The sequence below is a fragment of the Notolabrus celidotus genome, chromosome 20 (genome assembly GCF_009762535.1).
Source record: "Notolabrus celidotus isolate fNotCel1 chromosome 20, fNotCel1.pri, whole genome shotgun sequence".
Taxonomy (NCBI): domain Eukaryota; kingdom Metazoa; phylum Chordata; class Actinopteri; order Labriformes; family Labridae; genus Notolabrus; species Notolabrus celidotus.
Genome location: NC_048291.1, coordinates 13,162,533 through 13,180,729, shown reverse-complemented (window position 1 = coordinate 13,180,729; position 18,197 = coordinate 13,162,533). Strand labels below are relative to the sequence as shown.

Genomic DNA, 18,197 nt, shown 5'->3' with positions numbered 1-18,197 from the left:
CTTAAAATACAGTGAGTCAGAAACAAGAATGATTGCACCATGGTTATTGCAATTGATTATAAAATCTCACTAGAAAGGTTTCAAAACAAAGCTAGGAAAGCTAATTTTATTAATTCCATGTGGATCTTAACCTTGTTATATCATCTTTTTCTCAACCCATTTCTGTTCAATAAGATCTGCTCACACTAATTGGAGAAATCACTGTATAATGAAAATAAATGAATTTAGCACGTCATGTGGTCGGGTTTATTTCTACTATTCTGAAACTCTATCTTTTTATCCTCATTAATCATGGCAGAGGCTGTAATTCATGAGGAATAACTGCTTTAAAATACTTGCATGTGCCTTAAAAAAAATGTTGAACGACTTAATGTACCACATTGTAGTGCAAAGACAGGTACCAGCTGCAAGCAGCCCTGCACAACATAGCTGACAGATTTTAAGTGGGGCCTAGGCCACCTTGACCTGCCCCTGGATCCATCCCTGCAACACAGCCAAAATTACCTGAGCCCATCCAGCTCACCCCACACACCACTATGCATACACCCACTATGCAACATTATTGATGTAAACACAGGACTACAAAAACAACTATGTTTGCGCTTTGTAAAATTGTAGCCAGATGTTGGTATACACCCCGACCAGAGCACTTAGGTGTATTTTATTCCCACAACGAGTTTTATATCATGTCATCAAAGAGGTTCATTATACTTAGTTGCTTTCTGCCGCTCTGTAACACGAGCTCTGGTCTCACTTTATCTGCTCAGAGTCTGCATCACAGTTTTATACAATCATTGAGGGCTAATTGATTTAAATGAGGCTTACATGTTCATTTGCATTTCAAGCAAAAAAATAATGAGATTAATTTACATTTAAAACTATTAACACATTAAAGTCTCTAGATTACTTGCATGCATTGAAGTTTAAAGCCCTTCTTTTTATGAGACATGTCTCAATACTCAGGAATGTTAGATTTGCATAAAAAGAGGTTCAATTAACCACCTTAAGGTTTTATCTTGGAGCAGGTTTTGCCCTGGAGAATCAGAGAATTCAGCACACAAGCAAACATACAGCATCCAGGCCATCAGTTGCCATGGCAGTGTAGGTGCTAAATGACTGGCAGGTCACTAGGATTGACCAGAGGCCAGAGCTTGTCTTTGAACTTGATGCACATGAAATTCTTGGCTTTGGACATCAGAGTGCTCTTAGTTTTCTTATTCCTTCTTTACATCGGTCTGCAGGCTATAGGTAGAATATGAAAGGCATCAGGTGGGTGTCAATAACTCCTTCAGCTCAGGCAAGATTTAGCTTTTTTGAGTGAAAAGGACTTCTGGTGTGTTCATCGTGCTCAAGTCTGCAGTCTGATGTTTAGGTGAAATGCGGCTTTGCAAATTGCATGAATACACACAAACATACAGACGTGACATTTAAGTTTCCTGAGGATGTTTTGTTTTGTCTCTATTCCTGTCTCCACTGCAATACAAAAAATCGCCTCATGTCACTTGTGCTTTTCCCAGCTTCACAGACAAGACATGTCTGTGGCTGTGGGAGACTGTGGGAGACTAAAATTCTGTTACAAAATGAATCAGGAGTAGCTCCACTGGACTCACTGAAGGATAACTAGCAATTACCTATTAGAAGACTCCTGCAAGCTTTTCTTATTATCAAGGTCTGGCTCTTCAGGGAGCAAATGAACAGATTCATCTCTGTAACTCTGATAAGAACGCAGGCAGCATGGAGACGATCTGCACACCTAGAGGTTTTTCTTTCTTCCATTTACTCATCAGTTGGACATACAAGAGACATGAAATACTAAAGAATAAGAAACAGTCATTAAATAGGTTTGTACATGGAGTGCCATGCTTCAGTATTGCTCCTTGAAGGTTTCCACGTTATGTTTTACCAGCATATATAAGTGTTTTTTACTGGGGTTGAAATTCATGGACACTCAAATGCAATATTTAGGTTGAAGGATATGAATGTTAGGTGCAACCTATTACCTTCTAGGAGACTTGAATGTAGAGCAACTGTGTACTTTTTGAACTGTTGATTTAAAAATCCAGGTTGTAACGTGGCAAGATGCAGAAAAGATCAAGAGGGCAGAACACTTATTCAAAGCACAGTCTGGGTGTCTAATTAAATCAAAATTACCAGTGATGAATTTTGGCATGCCTAGCCGCAAAGAATAAAGAAACTGTGAAACAACTTCAAAGCTTTGTGATGCTTTCAGAGAGTCATTTTAGATTAATTAGTTTCCCCTTATGCTGGCAGGAAAACAGAACTGTCGTGCTGTTTCTTTGGCCCAAACTAAACAGCACACGTTGGTGGTTCTAAGCTCATTATTTCAAGCCACATACCCCTTTCATACCCTCTTGACTTATTCCAAGGGAAAAACAAAACAAAACAAAACAGACAATGTATATTTCATCTTTCTCTCAAACTTTCACTCAGTCTGTGGCACTCAGGCCAAGCCCACTTAATCAAACTAAAGAAATACCATATATCTAAAAAAAAAAAAAAAAACTGAAAACACTAGCCCAGTAATGTCCTAAAAACATTTTAATTTTGAGACTGAAGATAACTTTACTCAAGCTGTAAAGACACTGGGACTTGAGGCAAGGACCCACCAGATTTTTGACTTGAATAGCTGATTTTATAGTCGGACAATATTACTGCTCGATACTACATCGTTTGCTGTGCACTGTACTGGGAGGCGCTCATGGCCTGACCAGCTGCTCCCCACTGGTCCAATGAATTGAGAAATTTTGGTCCACCGACTGCATCCTATCCTCTCACACAGGGAAAGCAGAGCCATGAGCCAATTCCTCAACTTCACGACTTTTTTTTCATGATTGCTCCTGCACATATGGCAGACAGCAGATTATACTTTTACAAAGCATCTATTTTAAGTTTTTGCTGATATGTCAGAAAGATCTATTTAAGCACACTGCGGTTGTGCTTGACATCAGCTTATACAGTGTGAGCACATAAATTGTAATTTCTCCTTGTAATAATTGTAATATTCCTAACTACTGATCCAGAGAAGAGGTTTTTATTCCGCAGAAGAAGTCAGAAAATGTCAGCAGCGAGTATTATGAGGTCTTTTACAAAACCAGAAACATATTTGCAGAGAGTACAAATTACTAGCTTATAGCTCATTTAAAAAAACAAACACAGAAATGTAGAAGACAATAAAGATTGGTATCCTTTTGAATTTTTTTTATGTTTACTGAGCTGCATATTAATATTCCCTTGTTTTTTAAAATATAAGTGGAGAAAAGTACCACAGTCTGTCCATGGAGCTGTCCATGGTGCTGAACTCCACTGACTGCAGCTCAACAATCTAACAATCAATGAATCTAGAAATATGACATGTCAGCCTGTCCGTCTTAGTCTACTGCAATCACATTTTCACACGCTAAGGAACTGATATCAATTTCCCATGCTGTAATTGTCTCAATCCATCATACTTCAGTTTGCTCATATTTTTTCTGCCACTTTCCTCCCAGCTTGTTATTTGGCATTTTGATCACATTCTGGTTAGAAATAGTTTAACAGGTGCTGTTTATTCTTTTAAATGTTGTAGCCTGAAGGTAAAAAACAAGCAGCAAATATGGGGAATTGATTTAACTTGTAAACATAATGAGTCCCAAAGGTTATTTACCACAATAACAATATCATCATCTTCAGTGAGGTCGATGAATCCTTTTTTGGAGGTTGAAATGTCCTTATTTTGAAAAGCTTTAGGCGGATATTCTTTTGCAAGTCAAAAAAAAGGCAATAAGTGCTGGAGAAAAGGAAATCATATCATGGAGGCACAAATATGCACAGAGGGGCAGCCAATTTCCATTTTATACACAACTCATAAAACTTAAACAAGCCCTCCTCTCAGGCAATCAGGAAAACCAACCTTTCCTCCTTTCTTTTTCCCACAAAGATCTACCTCACCTCATGACACTGAAGGCAAGTATATCCTGCAATCCCCTCAGTTGACGTAAATCCAGTGTTGTGGGAGATAAGCAGCACAAGAGAGCTGCCCCTGAGCTGTCAGTTATGTCGACTGCGCCCCGAGTGACACACCTCTACACAACCACAGATTTCCCTTCTCTGCACCCGGAATAATTGGCTTGTCTAGTTCAGAGAGATGGATCTAAATGATGCCTGTGGAATCTCAGAATGCATCATCAAACATTGGGGATTTTTAACCTCTAGCTATGGCAATGTCAATCCATTGGTCTGGCTACATTTGAAATATCTCAACAGCTATTGGATAAATATCCATTAAATTCTGGACATTCATGGTTTCCAGAGGGGAAACCTTAGCTGATGACTACACTCCATTCCCCTTCACTCTTGCACCACCAGCAGCAGGTAACAGTTTTCACTTGTCTTGTAGAATATTTTAAAATTTACAAGATGGATAATTATAACACCTTATGCAACAATAATTGTCCCCAGGTGATGCATAAAGACTTTATCTTGCACCATCACTGTTTGGCTCAGCCAGACAATTAGTGAAATATTCCCATGACTATTGGCGGGAATACCATACGATTTGTTAGAGGGATTCATGTCAAGATATAATTGGTATCAAAATGGTGATCCACAATTTTTTTGTGTAGTTATCAAAATTCCAAAAAAACAGTGCGAGTGCATGTGATTCAGTCAGGTTAGAGAGGACCACCTTAGGTCACTCAAATTCAGTACAGCAACAAGATGGCAACATACCCACACACACAATGCTCACCACATTTGTCTATGGAGGGTATGAATGTGATGTCACAGTAGGTGGAGTTGCTGTGGTTGCATCAACCCAGTGGCAGAGTGTGCGTAGCACTGAAAAATTAGTAGCAGAGTAAGTGCTGTGTCTCTAAAATACAGAGGCTTATAGCTGAGGATCTAAACTTCTTACAGATAACATCATCATGTCAAAAAAGTGATATGTATACAGAAAACATTTGAAACTGTGTTGTTAATTTAAAAAAAGCCTCAAACACAGCTGTGCAGTTACAGTAGCATATACTGTATGCATCATGTCATGGAGCCTCTGCCTTTCATTCGTCATGAATATAATCTGATCCCCACTCCAGTCTACCTCCTCTTGTTTTTAACTGTTTGCTTTAGGTTGAGTTAACAGTTTAAACTGCTGCTTATCATCCGTACAGTAATAGAATGATCTCAGCAGCTAGGGACACTGGATTAAGCTCGGTATCAATATCATTCAAAGTCTGTCAGCGGATCGTTTTCAGACAAAAGATGGAAAATGATTATATATGAAAGTTTAAGATTTATTAGCTGTCAAATTAAAAAGAGTCAGCAACAGTTTCAGATGGCAGCCAATATTCCTTTACATAATGTTATTCTGATAGAGCGCAGTAATGGAGCTCTAAGTCCACGTCTTTTAACTTGCAAATTGATCCTGCAACACTGAAATATTGGTGTGTTATTTCACATTGTGTTGTTGCGCTGCATAGGCATGAGATGTAAACACAAAGTGGGAGCACCACATGCATACACACTCTGGCTCACAGAGTCGCCCTGTAATGCTTCCAGTACCACCTCTGATGCTGGCACAGCAGAGGGACAGTTTGCTCTCACCATTATGCCATTACGCCACATTACAGAGGCTTAAAAATCACACCTTGAACTGGGTTATGATAAACAGTTGGTAGACTGGTTAAAGTATAAAAAGGTCTATCAACTCTAAATAAACTAACAAGCATCAGGTAAAGATGAAGAAAGACAAGTCATGTGGTTTGGTGTGAACGTCAGTGTAGAAACGTGCTATATGGGGATGACAGCCACCATTTCATCTGATATCATATTTCTTTACGGATCACATTTAAAACAGAAACACATGTTGAATACACTTTTAAAAATGAAAACATCAGTAAACACATTTTTGTTTTTATTTTTTAATGCTCTATTTTGTCTTTTTTTTGTTGTTTGTTTTTTAATGCAATGAACTGTTGGGCAAAACAGATCACCAGGATTAAACCTGTGTCTGAAGCAACAACAGAGAAAGAATGAGGGAGGAAAGCGAGGTTAGAGGGAGAGAGAGGTTGGACAAACAAGGTGGCTGGGAGGGGACTGTAGTTGAGAAGTGCAGGCTGATGCAAGAGAGATGGCCGGTACAGGTGAGAGGCAGGTTGTCTGTTGCAGGTTACCTTGAGCCTGTAGGCCTGAGAGCATCATCTGCCACTGGGCCTTCAGCTGTTTCTCTTCTGTTCCAGCTTTGTTGACTACTGCCTTCCTGTCAAAGATTTTCCTATGTACCACAGCATAGTATTTGTCAGAGACTCCTGTAGCCTTGAAGGCATTTAGCTTCTTTTCTTTCATCATATCAAGGCACATTTGTCTCTGGTGGGCTTCTTCAATCTCCTTATCAACCCCCTTAAAGACTTCTTTGCGTTGAGTTTTGCCTAAAGACTCCCGCTCTTTTAGCTGACGCTGCAGTGCCTCTTTATAATGCTGTGCTTTGAGATGCTGCTGCTCCTCCTTCTCCTGCAGTTTAATGGCGACATCTTGTTGCACACTCATCACCTTATCAAACTCCATCCTCTGACGCCCAACCTCGATAAGCATTTGTTGCTCTTTGGAGCGTTGGTGCTCCAATTGAGCTGAACGCATCATGGCTTTTGCTTGTGCTTTCTTCTCAGCCAGTTCTTTCTCTTTTCTCCTCCATTCTCTGTCCTTCATTTCCTTGACTATTCGTGCATAGACCTCATCCTGCTGCGCCTTCTTGTCTTTTGATTTTTTTTGCTGAGCCAACAACTTAGCAATCTCCTTCTCTTTGGATTTCTTGATGCGGCTTTGCTCTGCAGCTTGTTCTGCCTCCTGCTTCAGTTTCATTGCGATGTACTCTTTATCTCTCACGTCAGCCAGCTTCTCCTCTTCTATCCTCTGCTTTTTGGCCAACATGGTCTCAGCATTGATTCTTGTAATCTCCTTCCGAAAACGCTGTTGATCCTCCCTCTTTTTTTGCTGGGCCATGAGGTCTTCCTGCTTCATTTTCTCCTGCTCCTCTCGAGTCAGATCGTTCTCCAGCATCTTCATCTCATTCACAAATTTCTTATCCTCTCGACGCTGCTGAATTTGACTGCAAATTTGCAGCATCCCATTCTTCAGCTTCTGTTTGTGGAGCTCACAAATCTTCTCCATGGCCCCCACGGCTTTACGTCGCTCCATCTCCATCATGGTATCGAGATGCTTCTCCTTCTCTGCCATCTCCGCTTGGATCTTTTTTTTCTCATTGATTTGGATCTCACGTTTGGCCTGACACTGAGCCTCCAGGATGACCCTATTGACCTTCTTGATATCCTCATCTTGCTCCATCCGCAGCTCGTTGGCCTGCTCCAGAAACCTCCGAGTTCGGTCACGGGCTGCAATCACCTCTTGAGTCTGTGGCTTTTTCTGCTTACGAAGTAGGTCCAGCTCTATGATTTGTTGCTTCCTGACCTCTGCAGCTGTGATTTCCTCGTCTTTCTTCTTCTGATAAGCCTGCCTCTGGGCCTCATTCTCTGTCTTTGTGAGAACCCGTGAGGATGAGAGGATTCGCTGCACCTGAGATGATGACAGGTGTAACGGCTCTTGTGAACGTTCCTTTGGAACCGTGAGACTGCGAATTTGGTCTTTGGTGATAATCAGAACAGTCTCCCTCTCTTTGGTCATGACCTTGAATGTTGAGTTTTCATATTTGTTCTTCAGTTTTGGGGTTGAAAACAAGGATTCATCCACCTGACAGGTTGCAGCTCGTGTGCGGTAACGGTATGCACTGGAGCTGCTTGCTGGAGAAGTGCGGCTGGTTCCCCGTCTCATCATTGCAGGTTTTTGTGTTCAGTGCAGGAGAAAACAAAAAAATGGTGAATCAACAAACTTGTCTGCTGTAAGTTAGTTTCAGTGACAGAGTACACTCTTAATATATTTGTTTTATTTTATTTTGAATTTAAGATTTTGTTAATGCTGTGACATCACATTCCGTTGGCTGTTTGTCCATTTGCTCCTGTGACATTCACATTCCATTTTGTTCTCTACAGTCACCCTTTTCTACAGGGCACCACAGTATGATTATGGGTAGAGCTGCTAGGGGTAGATGTAAACTAAGGCTGGCCCCCTGAAAGATTTTTAAAATCTTCAAGAATTTTGAAATATGAGGGACCCCACACATGATGACTTACATTACCAGATTTGTTCTTATTGCATGTAAAGAAAAGATTACATTCACAAACAACCACAACTCTCGAATCTTACAAAATATTTTGAGTGAAACATGACCATCAAGCATGGTAGACAATGGGATGGTTGTCAAGCTTAAACATTGCTAGCTGCTTAGCTAACTGACACATCCGTTGTGGTAACAATTTCTGTTCAGCTCCTCTCCTTGTTAGTTTAACTGCAGTATGTGTTACAGGTTAGTGTTGCTATGACTGCGTTCAAGCTTTTGCATTACGTGTCACATTCACCCTTCCAAACTATACTCATTCACTGTTGCCAGAGGCTGCTACGTAAAGCGCTTGTCAGTTTTAATTAATCCCATTCACACAGCAGACATAACCACCGTGGGTAGTTTTTAGGGTTCAAGACTAGAGTGCCCAAGGACACTTCGGCATGTGGAATTTGGGACTTGGGATCAAATTGCCAACCTACCTATTGAGAGAAGACTGACTGACCACAGCTGCCATTTCCTCCTCTGAGGTAAAGATCAGATAGTTTCTAACCATAGTGGCCAACCTCCAATGGCGGTTGTTGTCAGAGGAACTTGTCACAGGAAATACTGCTTTTGTCCAACTACATAAAGTTATATTTTCTGAGCCCTCAGTTTGCCAAACGTACATGATTTGAAGTATCTTCCCCAACTGCAGCACTTTTCCCTGCCATGGCTTCACTTTCTCTTTCTCTGCACTTTGGGGAAACATCAGACTTTTGCCAGATAGCTGCACTGTACTACGAACAGCTGTTCTGTAGAGTTAACAATAGCACCACTGATGCAGGTGGAGTCTGTCACACACAGATGTGAACAGCAGAGTTAAAAACATTGGCAAAACAGGAGCAAACCCACTATGGTTTCAGTCCATCTTGTGGCAGTTGTTAAGAGAAAATAAATCAGAAAAAATTCAATCCTCCGGCGAGAGCTGCTGTTACAGGCTGCTACCGGTGCACCACCATCTTCTTATTCAATTATTCATAACTACAGCAAGCTGTTGACCTGTTCACCAGTCTGGTGTTACATCAGATTGACTCGATTCAAAATTCTTCATACATAACATATAACACATTCTATTCAGCACAAGAATGAACACAGTTGAGAAAGAGGGAGGGTCATTCTTCTTCTTTGGTAATGTCTAAATTCAACTCTTGTTTAGGCATGTGTAGTGATGGAGCTCTTAGTTTAAAACTAAAACTAAAAGATAAAATCCTGCATTAAATATACATTACTTCTCTTTCTGAACATTACATCCCCTTAAGGTGAAATGAAAATTATTATTAATCACAGTAAGCAGTTTTTTATTTTCCTTTTCTTTGGCCCTGAAGCAAATGCAAGTTAAACTAAAAACATCCTGTCCCCATCACTTTTCAGTCTCCTTGGCAACCGCCCAAGGTTCTCAAAAGTCTCTTATTGTGGTGTGTCTCACCCTGCTTATTATGGTCAGTCCAAGTGGAAAAACAACTTATCTATTTTTCCCATGTGCCGTTCTGAAGATTCAATGCTTGACCATCATTATTATTCTTATTCATGTATCAGCCTCTCTGACTGAGATGCATGACCGGCCTTGAACCCCCCTGCAATCACTCACTCATATTGGCATGCAATGTCCGCCACATTATTGAAAATTTCCCAGTAGCAGATAATTTGTCGCCCGAGGATGAAAAGGTGGTTACATATACTTGGCAATAAAGTCGGTCACAACAGACCCCACCCTCCAGCCAACAACAGATCGACTCAACACCTCTCTCTCTGCAATGATTAACTTAGAGCACTTCATCAAGGAGTGATCAATGAAATGATCCTGACAGGTTAAAGATACATAGATCACACCTGGCATACTAATTCATCTTACCCTGTTTTGTAGTCTGTATTGTATGCAAGATCTTGACCTTGGCTGCCATTTAAATTTTGCTGGAGACATTTGTGTCAATATTACTGTAAACAATATGGTGATCTCATGTCTGTTTATCAAACACCAGCAGTTAATAGGGTTTTATTGATATAATGTATTGACCCCAATGTAAGACATGATTTACATATACTGAACATCTGAAAAAAGTGGAACTGTCTGATATTCAAGGTTTAGTAATTAAATACCAATTTTCAATACAACAGCACAACACCACCTATCAGTAAAGCAGGTGTACCCCTTATGACTGAGGCAAGCCGTTACTCACCGCTACAGCACCAGTGAGATAAAAGATAGAGAGATTAGAGAGTAAAGTTGTACAAAAGCAAGATAAGATAACCAACAGCTGCTGCAGAGTTGTGATGCCTTTTTTTAAATAAGTTTTATCAAAGCAGCAGACACATTAGAAATGTCAGAAGATGGCGAGCACAAAAAGATAGTCTTTAAAGGCGTGTGATTACTGAAACACAGAATGCAGGTATGCTCATCACCAGATTACTCCTCCATCCTATTGACTGCAGGTCATTTTAACTTTATGCTATGAATATATCAACACCCTCAGTGCTTCATTTACACAAGTGATCATATGTTATACCATTGTGCAAACTTAACACAACAATGTCTAATTGCTTTGCTGTATGTGACTAATGTTAGCAGATCTAGCAGCACCAGCCTTCAGTCCTCCTTACAGTTTAACATCATCATGCCTGTGCTGGTTACATATTACTGTATACATTTTTATTACAAATGCTTGATCAAAAAATTGCCAAACTACGTCACACTACGCCATCTGTTTGTTTAAATCTCTGTGGTGTAGCATTATAGCAGTAGCCATTAACCAAAGCTACATCCCTGGACAATGACCTTATTAATAATGTGTTTAACTGACTATTATTTATTATTCACATTTAACAGGCAGATAAGAATCCATCACCATGGAACGCTAACTGACATGGAATCACTGGGATTATTTTTTTTTAAACTTTAAACATAAATAATTTTAAATCAATAAAATGATATTTTAATCAATGTTTTTGACAACATGTTTGTATTTTAAGTTAGTGGCCGGGTAATAAGCGGGATAATGTATGGTTAGCAGGTTGTTATGGGAAAAAGAATCCCGACAGGGGGAGACAAGACACTGACGCGAAGCGGAGGGGTCTACATTACAGGTATAAATGATCCCTTACGTATTCGTAGTGTCATTAATCATTTAGTCACATTTAGTTACCTGCAGCAGATGCTCTGTCTTCTAGTACCCTTCACCTCTAGCTCCACTACTCTCCTGAGCGGTCTCCCTACTTGTTCCCCTTTACCCTCCAGTTAACGTCCTGACCCCTTCGTGTCACAGGTAAAACCTGAAGTTTCACACCTCACTAATGGGGCTGGAGCATATGAATCCAAGTTTCCATTTTTAAGCACAGCAACAGGCTCTTACTCGTAACAGACTACCCCTTTGATTCAGACTCCGTGTCCCTCTGATGTTATTTTGGGTGTACTTGGTATGTATGCGGGGGAGGGGGGATATGAATCAGGCATCTGCAAAATCATCTCATAAGATAACTTGAAGTGGAGTCACATTCTGGGACTATTCTCACATGCAGGAACATTTCTGTTTGTAGCCTGAGGAGGCATTGAAAATAGACTATACAATATTTGACCTTTGACTCAAAAACATGGGCCACTTACTCATTCTCATTCTAATTAACAACTTTCAAAGCCAAATAATGATGATGGGAAGATTTCCTTTCACAAAAGTGACAACCCTGTTCTTAATTTACGAAGTGATTAAATTTTTTGTAGTTATGAAAAATGAATTGCTATTTCTTCACTGATGCTGATACAGGCCCTGCAAAAGCACACAGTTGCATATGTTTTCAATAGCCTTAGTAATCTTAACTGTCAAGTGAAATTTTCTTTTGCAGCAGTGACAAACAATAATTTATGTATTTAATGATCTCAAGTGTGAACATAACAACCTGCTAGATAAAAAATGGCTGAATATGTAATGTGCCAGTGACTGCTTGAATATGAGTTTGTCTGTGGGGTAATGTCCATGGTGGTAATGTTTGGTGTGTTATATGTGTCAGTGAAAAAAGGAGGAAAACTTGGCAGAGACAAGAAGAAGGTTCAGTCAGTCAGAGATGTCGAATAATCTCTCTCTCGAATAAACTGGAAATATTACAGCCTGGTTGCCAGAGTCTGAGACCTTGAAGATAGCACAGGAACATTATTCACATGCTCTCCATACATACTGCATCACTTCTTGAATATAATAAGGACATAAAGGTGTTCACACTCCTGCATACATTGTGCTTTAATTATGAACACTGTCATCTCTAAGGGTATCCAGTGTAATGTCAATAGTGTAGCTTTTTCCATAATGCATTTTATTTACTTCAGAATTAATGAGGCGCAGAGTGTGCCACCACAGAGAAGATACTGTAAGAAGGGGTGGATTATGAAAAGAGATGAAGTACAGTCTTTGATCAGGAGAAGACTAAAAGAACATTCAGATCAATTTTTAGGTCAAGGTTGGCGCATTGTAAAAATGTTTTATGTGTGTTGGTGTATGAAATAAGAAGAATGCCAAGGTACCATGATATAAAACTTTGTTGAATCATGAAGCCTGGTGTTCCTCTACATTGTGGTGGACTATAACTGAAAACTCAACTGCAGACTGGGGTCTTTAAAAAACAATAATCCATCTGATTAACACACACATACATATTTTAAAACATCTGTATCCTCACTGTGCTCTATTAGCTATGATGAACCACTCCTTGGATTTCATTTAACTGTCATGTCAATCAAAGCATGGAGAGACGTAGAGCATGTATCATAGTTGGCTTGACATGGAAATACAGGATGTATGACATGACTTATTAAGTGGGTGAGAAAGCATGACACACAGACATCTATATCTGATCATCTCCTCTTTAAATAATTTGTTTCTATTTTTTTTTATTATAAACTGATCGACATGCTCTCTAATCAGTTCTGTAACTCAAGTGGTCTCACCATCTTCTCTTGACAGTATAGGTTTGTCTTATATACAGAATAAAAAGTGTATACATTTTCATGCACACTCCCCTGAAACGCATAAACTATGTATTTACAAGTTTGAATGACAAGAGAAGTTAATTTATACTATGATTTGAAGAAGACATCGACCAAATATTAATTCAGTCATACATGAGAAGAGTGGTTTGTTATTCCACATGATTGCTGCCAGAGATATACATCAGCATACACAGTGTCAGACCTATTTGAACAAATGTGTCCCAGACCGCCTCTATGGTAGTTGAGTGATTGGATCTCAGTCTGTCCTCAGGATGCATGTGTTTATGCGTTATCTATACCGCTGGGGCTTATCCCCACTGTCACTGATTGAGAGGCAGGGTATATCGTGGACCAGTCACCAGTCTATCACAGGGCTACCATGTAGAGGACAACAATCATTCATGCTCACATTCCCACCTTTGGGTAATTTGAAGTCACCAATTACCCTGATGATCATGTCTTTGGACTATGGGGGTTAGTATCTGAAGAAAACCTATGCATGCTCGTGGGAGAACATGCAAATTCTTCACAGAAAGGCACATGCATGGATGGAGATTCGATCTGTGAGGCTACAGCGCTAACCACAGCACCACTGTCCAGCCTCTCCAGGCATTTATTTATGTAAATTTAAAACCATAATACCATTGTTGGAAAATGTAATTTGATTTTTCATTAAATTCCTGAATATTGACCTCTTCTTAAATGGCAATGATATGCTTCAAGATCTGATTTCAGTCAGGTGATGTAAGAAAAATACTTTGCCGTAACTTGCATTGTGAAAACATGAAAAAGAGAATAACTGGTAGTCAATATAAATCCTCAAACCTTGAGATGAATCTGTGTGATTTTTTTTTTTAAAGAATTCTGATGCTACACTTTTGTTTACATTAACATATTTTTCTACATTAACATTTTTATGTGCATATGATGTTGTTAGTTAGGTTATTATTCTCAATGAGTTTATATTTTGCTCTAAACTCCTAAATAACTGAATGTTAGGGATCCTTGCCATAATGTTCACTGTATGTGATCATGCCAAAAACAGGGTTTGCTTTTAAAGGAGGCAACACATGTCTCTAAGTCTGAAGCTTAATGTGTTTTGATGTCCTTTGTCATACCAGCTGAAATTAAAGCTGTAAAAATTGATTTCCTGTCTGACCTCTGACCCCCATAATGCTAAGCCAATCATCCCACCTCGACATGCAGTTCATCAGAGAAGTATGATGTTTTCTGGGGTTTTGTGAACCTGTGGTAAACAGTGTTTTGTGGTTGCACTGGAGGACCGAGCCCTGGTATTGTGGTCAATAACATTGATAACAGCTTAGTGTCTAAATGGGGTGAAAATGTGCCAGATAGTCAATCCACTGATCTTAGTTGAGCCTGCAGTCTGACAGGGGCGAGGATCAGGAAGAGATGACATTTAATTTTGATGCTTATCTGAAAAAGCTCAAAAAAAAAAGTTTGTTTCCTCGACGACAGTATTATAATCTCTCATATAAAAATGAATCCCTCTCTCATTTCTCGTGCCACCATGAATTAAGATATCGGAGTGGTTTCTCTTCAGTTCCATTCAGTCACATATTCAGCAGCACATTAAAAGGTTGTCAATAACACACACATGTTCACACAAAATATACTTATTCACACTGATAACAATGATCAACAGATGTGTGAACTGTTAATGAACCAGGCTTAGTGTTATCCGTCTCTCAGACTTCACCGGAGGCAAAAAAGCAGTTGTGAAAACTGGCACTGGCACTGTCACTGTGTGATTGGATGCAGGCGATGTGTTCAAATGCAGGATGTTTTGCTGTAAAGCTCGGAACTTATCTGCCCCAGTGAGAAAAAGGATTGGCAAATAAGCTGCAAGGAGAAACACTCTGATAACTGAGAGCATACTGTTGACTGTTGTGTGTTGTGTTTGAAATACAGCTGCAATAGCTAATTGATCATATGTGAGAGTTTCATTATGCAATGGTTATGTAAAGTTCAGAAACATATAGAGTATAAATATGATTCACATCACAAGGATTTTAAATATGATGCTGAAAACAAACTTTTGTCATTGCAAAATCTGAAAATATGCTAAGATAGGTGTGATACAGTCCCTTCTTTTGGACCTGGCAAGCTGCAGGAAAATAGGGATACTTTGGTGACTTTCGTGCACAGAGAACTGTAGTAGACTAAATGGGCTGAAATAAATGCATGAACAGCTTGTACCAGATCACTGTGTGATACAAAGAACTTAGTCATGGGGTTATTCTGAGGTTAATGCACTCATGATTAGTGGTGTCCTAGTCATAGGTAGGTGTGGGATATCACTCTAGGACTTCAGTCAGAGGGTTTCAAACTGGAAGAAAGGGGGAACTAAGAAAGTCATTATCAGATTGATGTACTGTTAATGCCATAAATACAAGTGAGGCTAAAAAATGTTAGAAAATCAGGTGTGTATGTTTGTACACAAAATACTTGGTTGGGGCTTCTTTGCGACCAATCACTGCATCATTGGGGCCTGGTTGGGAGGCAATCAGCCTTTCGCTCTGATGACGTGGTTGAAGTCTAGATTGCTTTGAAAGCTGCCTCCTTCTGGTCTGCATTTTTGGCTTGGATATTTATCATCTTCCTCTTGACAAACACCCCATAGATTCTCCATGGGGTTCAGGTTGGGTGAGTTGGCTGGCCAGTCAAGCACAGAGATATGATGGTCAGCAAACCATTTGGTAGTAGTTTTGGCAAAGTAGGCAGCCGCTGAGTCCTGCTGGAAAATGAAACCAGCATTGTCACTTGTGTTTATGTAAATGTCCACTTACAAATGTAACTTTACAGCTGAAGGTTATTCCAACATTGTTTCTGTCTTATCTAGTGGCAACATCCATTACTTAAAAAAAAATGAAGCCTAAGTGGAAGCGCTAACATCTGCACTTAGATGGCTCCAAAAGCCAAGGAATCTCTATTAACACCCATGTTAAAATGCCAATCTTTACAGCTGAAATAAACATGTTTACAGCCAGGGTAAAAAAAAAGTTTTTAGTCTGAATTGAAAGCTGGCTTGTACTCATTCATACTGAGAAGAACAGGCTTTTTAAGCAGAATGGGTAAAATCAGAAATATTGCACCTTTTTATTCCATTCCATTTATCTAGCAGCTGCTGTAAACTGATGTTGCTAGACTTGGGTCCTGCATTCCTGATGCATTAAAACCTAAAAGGACACAGTTAATTCACTATCCATGTGTGCAAGGGATTCACCTTATGCAGAATAATCTGACTCAAATTCGCAGTAACAGTAGCTTGCCCCCCCCCCCCCCCCCCTCATGCACTTCTGGGCAGCAGGGCAGTGTATGGGGGAGCAACTTTCAGACGACATGAATTTGTACACAACTTTACTGCACGTAACATTTGTTTAACCTTGGTTATGTTTGGTAGAAACAACAGAAAGGCAACTCACATCTAACCAAGGGTTCAATGCATTTGTGCTCAGCTCTGAATGTTAGTTTGTAATCCGAGTTCTTGATGTTATGAGTACTTTCTATTAACATACTTCAATCATTTTGAGGAGCATGATTGTGTTTACAGTTCTACTCATTCAGCAATTACATGAAATGTCAGTGCTAATTTAACCCGTTTAAAGGATCTGGATAATCCTTCAGCAGACTGCTATTTAAAACTTTTTAGGGGTTTTAAACTTTTGGCAAGATACACCACCTGACATTTTAGTCACGGAAGGAAAGTTGGCAGACTTTTTTTTGTTGTTATATGATATCTTATAGAAAATATTCAACAGGTCAACTTATACTGAGGAAAAAAAGCAATTACTCTCTGATGTACAAAATGCATGATATGCATCTCTTTCATCTCTGATTGTAAAAGACTCAGTCATATCTGTGCAAACAATGTTTGTGCGTACTGGTACATCATATGCACTGTGTTGCTTTGGCCTTCAGTCTCTTGTACAGTAACATCACGGCTGACGTTTGATGTTATTGTTGTACACACTGCATTTTGAAGTATTTGTTCCATAGCTGAAACCTCTTTGTTCCTGGGAGCTTGAGTTCACCATCTTCAGACAGCATGTTCCTGAGTACATGACTCAATCAACAAGTAGATGTTAGTCATAACGCAATTACCACGACTCATTTGGAGGCGAAAAAACTAGATGCACTCTAGTGTGAGAGCATTTGCATACTTTTGTTCCTTATGTTGCTTCTTTTCAGTTGAATGCCCAGAGGTTGATTTCTCTTTTGTGCAGAAATGAAGCTGATTGTGCAGCTTTTTGTGTTGACACTGATGATCAGCAGGCAGCAAAATCAAGCTGATGACAGGGAGCGTGCTGCTGTGGCTTTGGAAAGGATGCTGACAGAGTTTTTTGTCAGTGTCTTTCTAATTATTGACAGTGATGAGTGTTTCTAATGCTGAGGAGGATGCAGGAGAGGTGTGACTGTACGCTTCAACACTGCCTGCCAACTTAACAATTAATTCATTGTGTGGTGTATATTAGAATTCCTCTCCCTGAACTCTTGCTGCTCCTGTGAAACTGGGTTTAAATTAGTCTTGATCCATCCACTGGGTCGTCAAACTATGCCGACTGACTGAACTAATGTTGAAAGTCCACGTGTCGATGATTAGACAGTGAAGGCATCTGTTTAGTGGCAAATTGGGTTACTGTTGTAAATATGTCATTAGCTGGTAAGATCCTCAGTCTTTCACCTGGTAAAAAGGTTGATCACCAAGTGCTTTAAATTCAGTGATTTCGTCTGTAATTGCTTTAGCTTTGGGTTACTCAAATCAGCACTGCCACACTTGTCTTTATTTAGTGCTAATGCTCGGTGTTGCTACTGCTGCTTCGTATTCCATAAAACATTTTCATTGCAATGACAACCTTCCAGGTGACTTAAAAATGTGTTGTATGAAAACTTATGAACTTTTTTCCAAAGTGCAATCGTGCTTTCTTCCTCTGAAACTGTGAAAAACATCTACACCATTCCTATTCTCTCGTCAACTTGTTGCAGCTATGCTTTTCT

The 18,197-nt window shown here is 39.7% G+C and overlaps 2 protein-coding genes across 3 annotated transcripts in view; one reads left to right on the top strand and one right to left on the bottom strand.

The window, feature by feature from the left end:
* Positions 1–18,197, top strand: part of LOC117832173 (ras-related protein Rab-26) — a 103,880-nt gene that overhangs the window by 5,407 nt on the left and 80,276 nt on the right. The window lies entirely within an intron of this gene.
* Positions 5,911–7,914, bottom strand: LOC117832172 (cilia- and flagella-associated protein 45-like). The gene has a single exon (XM_034711179.1). The coding sequence runs from the start codon at positions 7,819–7,821 to the stop codon at positions 6,046–6,048; it is 1,776 nt and encodes a 591-aa protein (XP_034567070.1). The 5' UTR covers positions 7,822–7,914; the 3' UTR covers positions 5,911–6,045.

Excerpts from the sequence above, each read along its gene's own strand:
- LOC117832172 (XM_034711179.1), bottom strand. The coding sequence starts at position 7,821 with ATGATGAGACGGGGAACCAGCCGCACTTCTCCAGCAAGCAGCTCCAGT.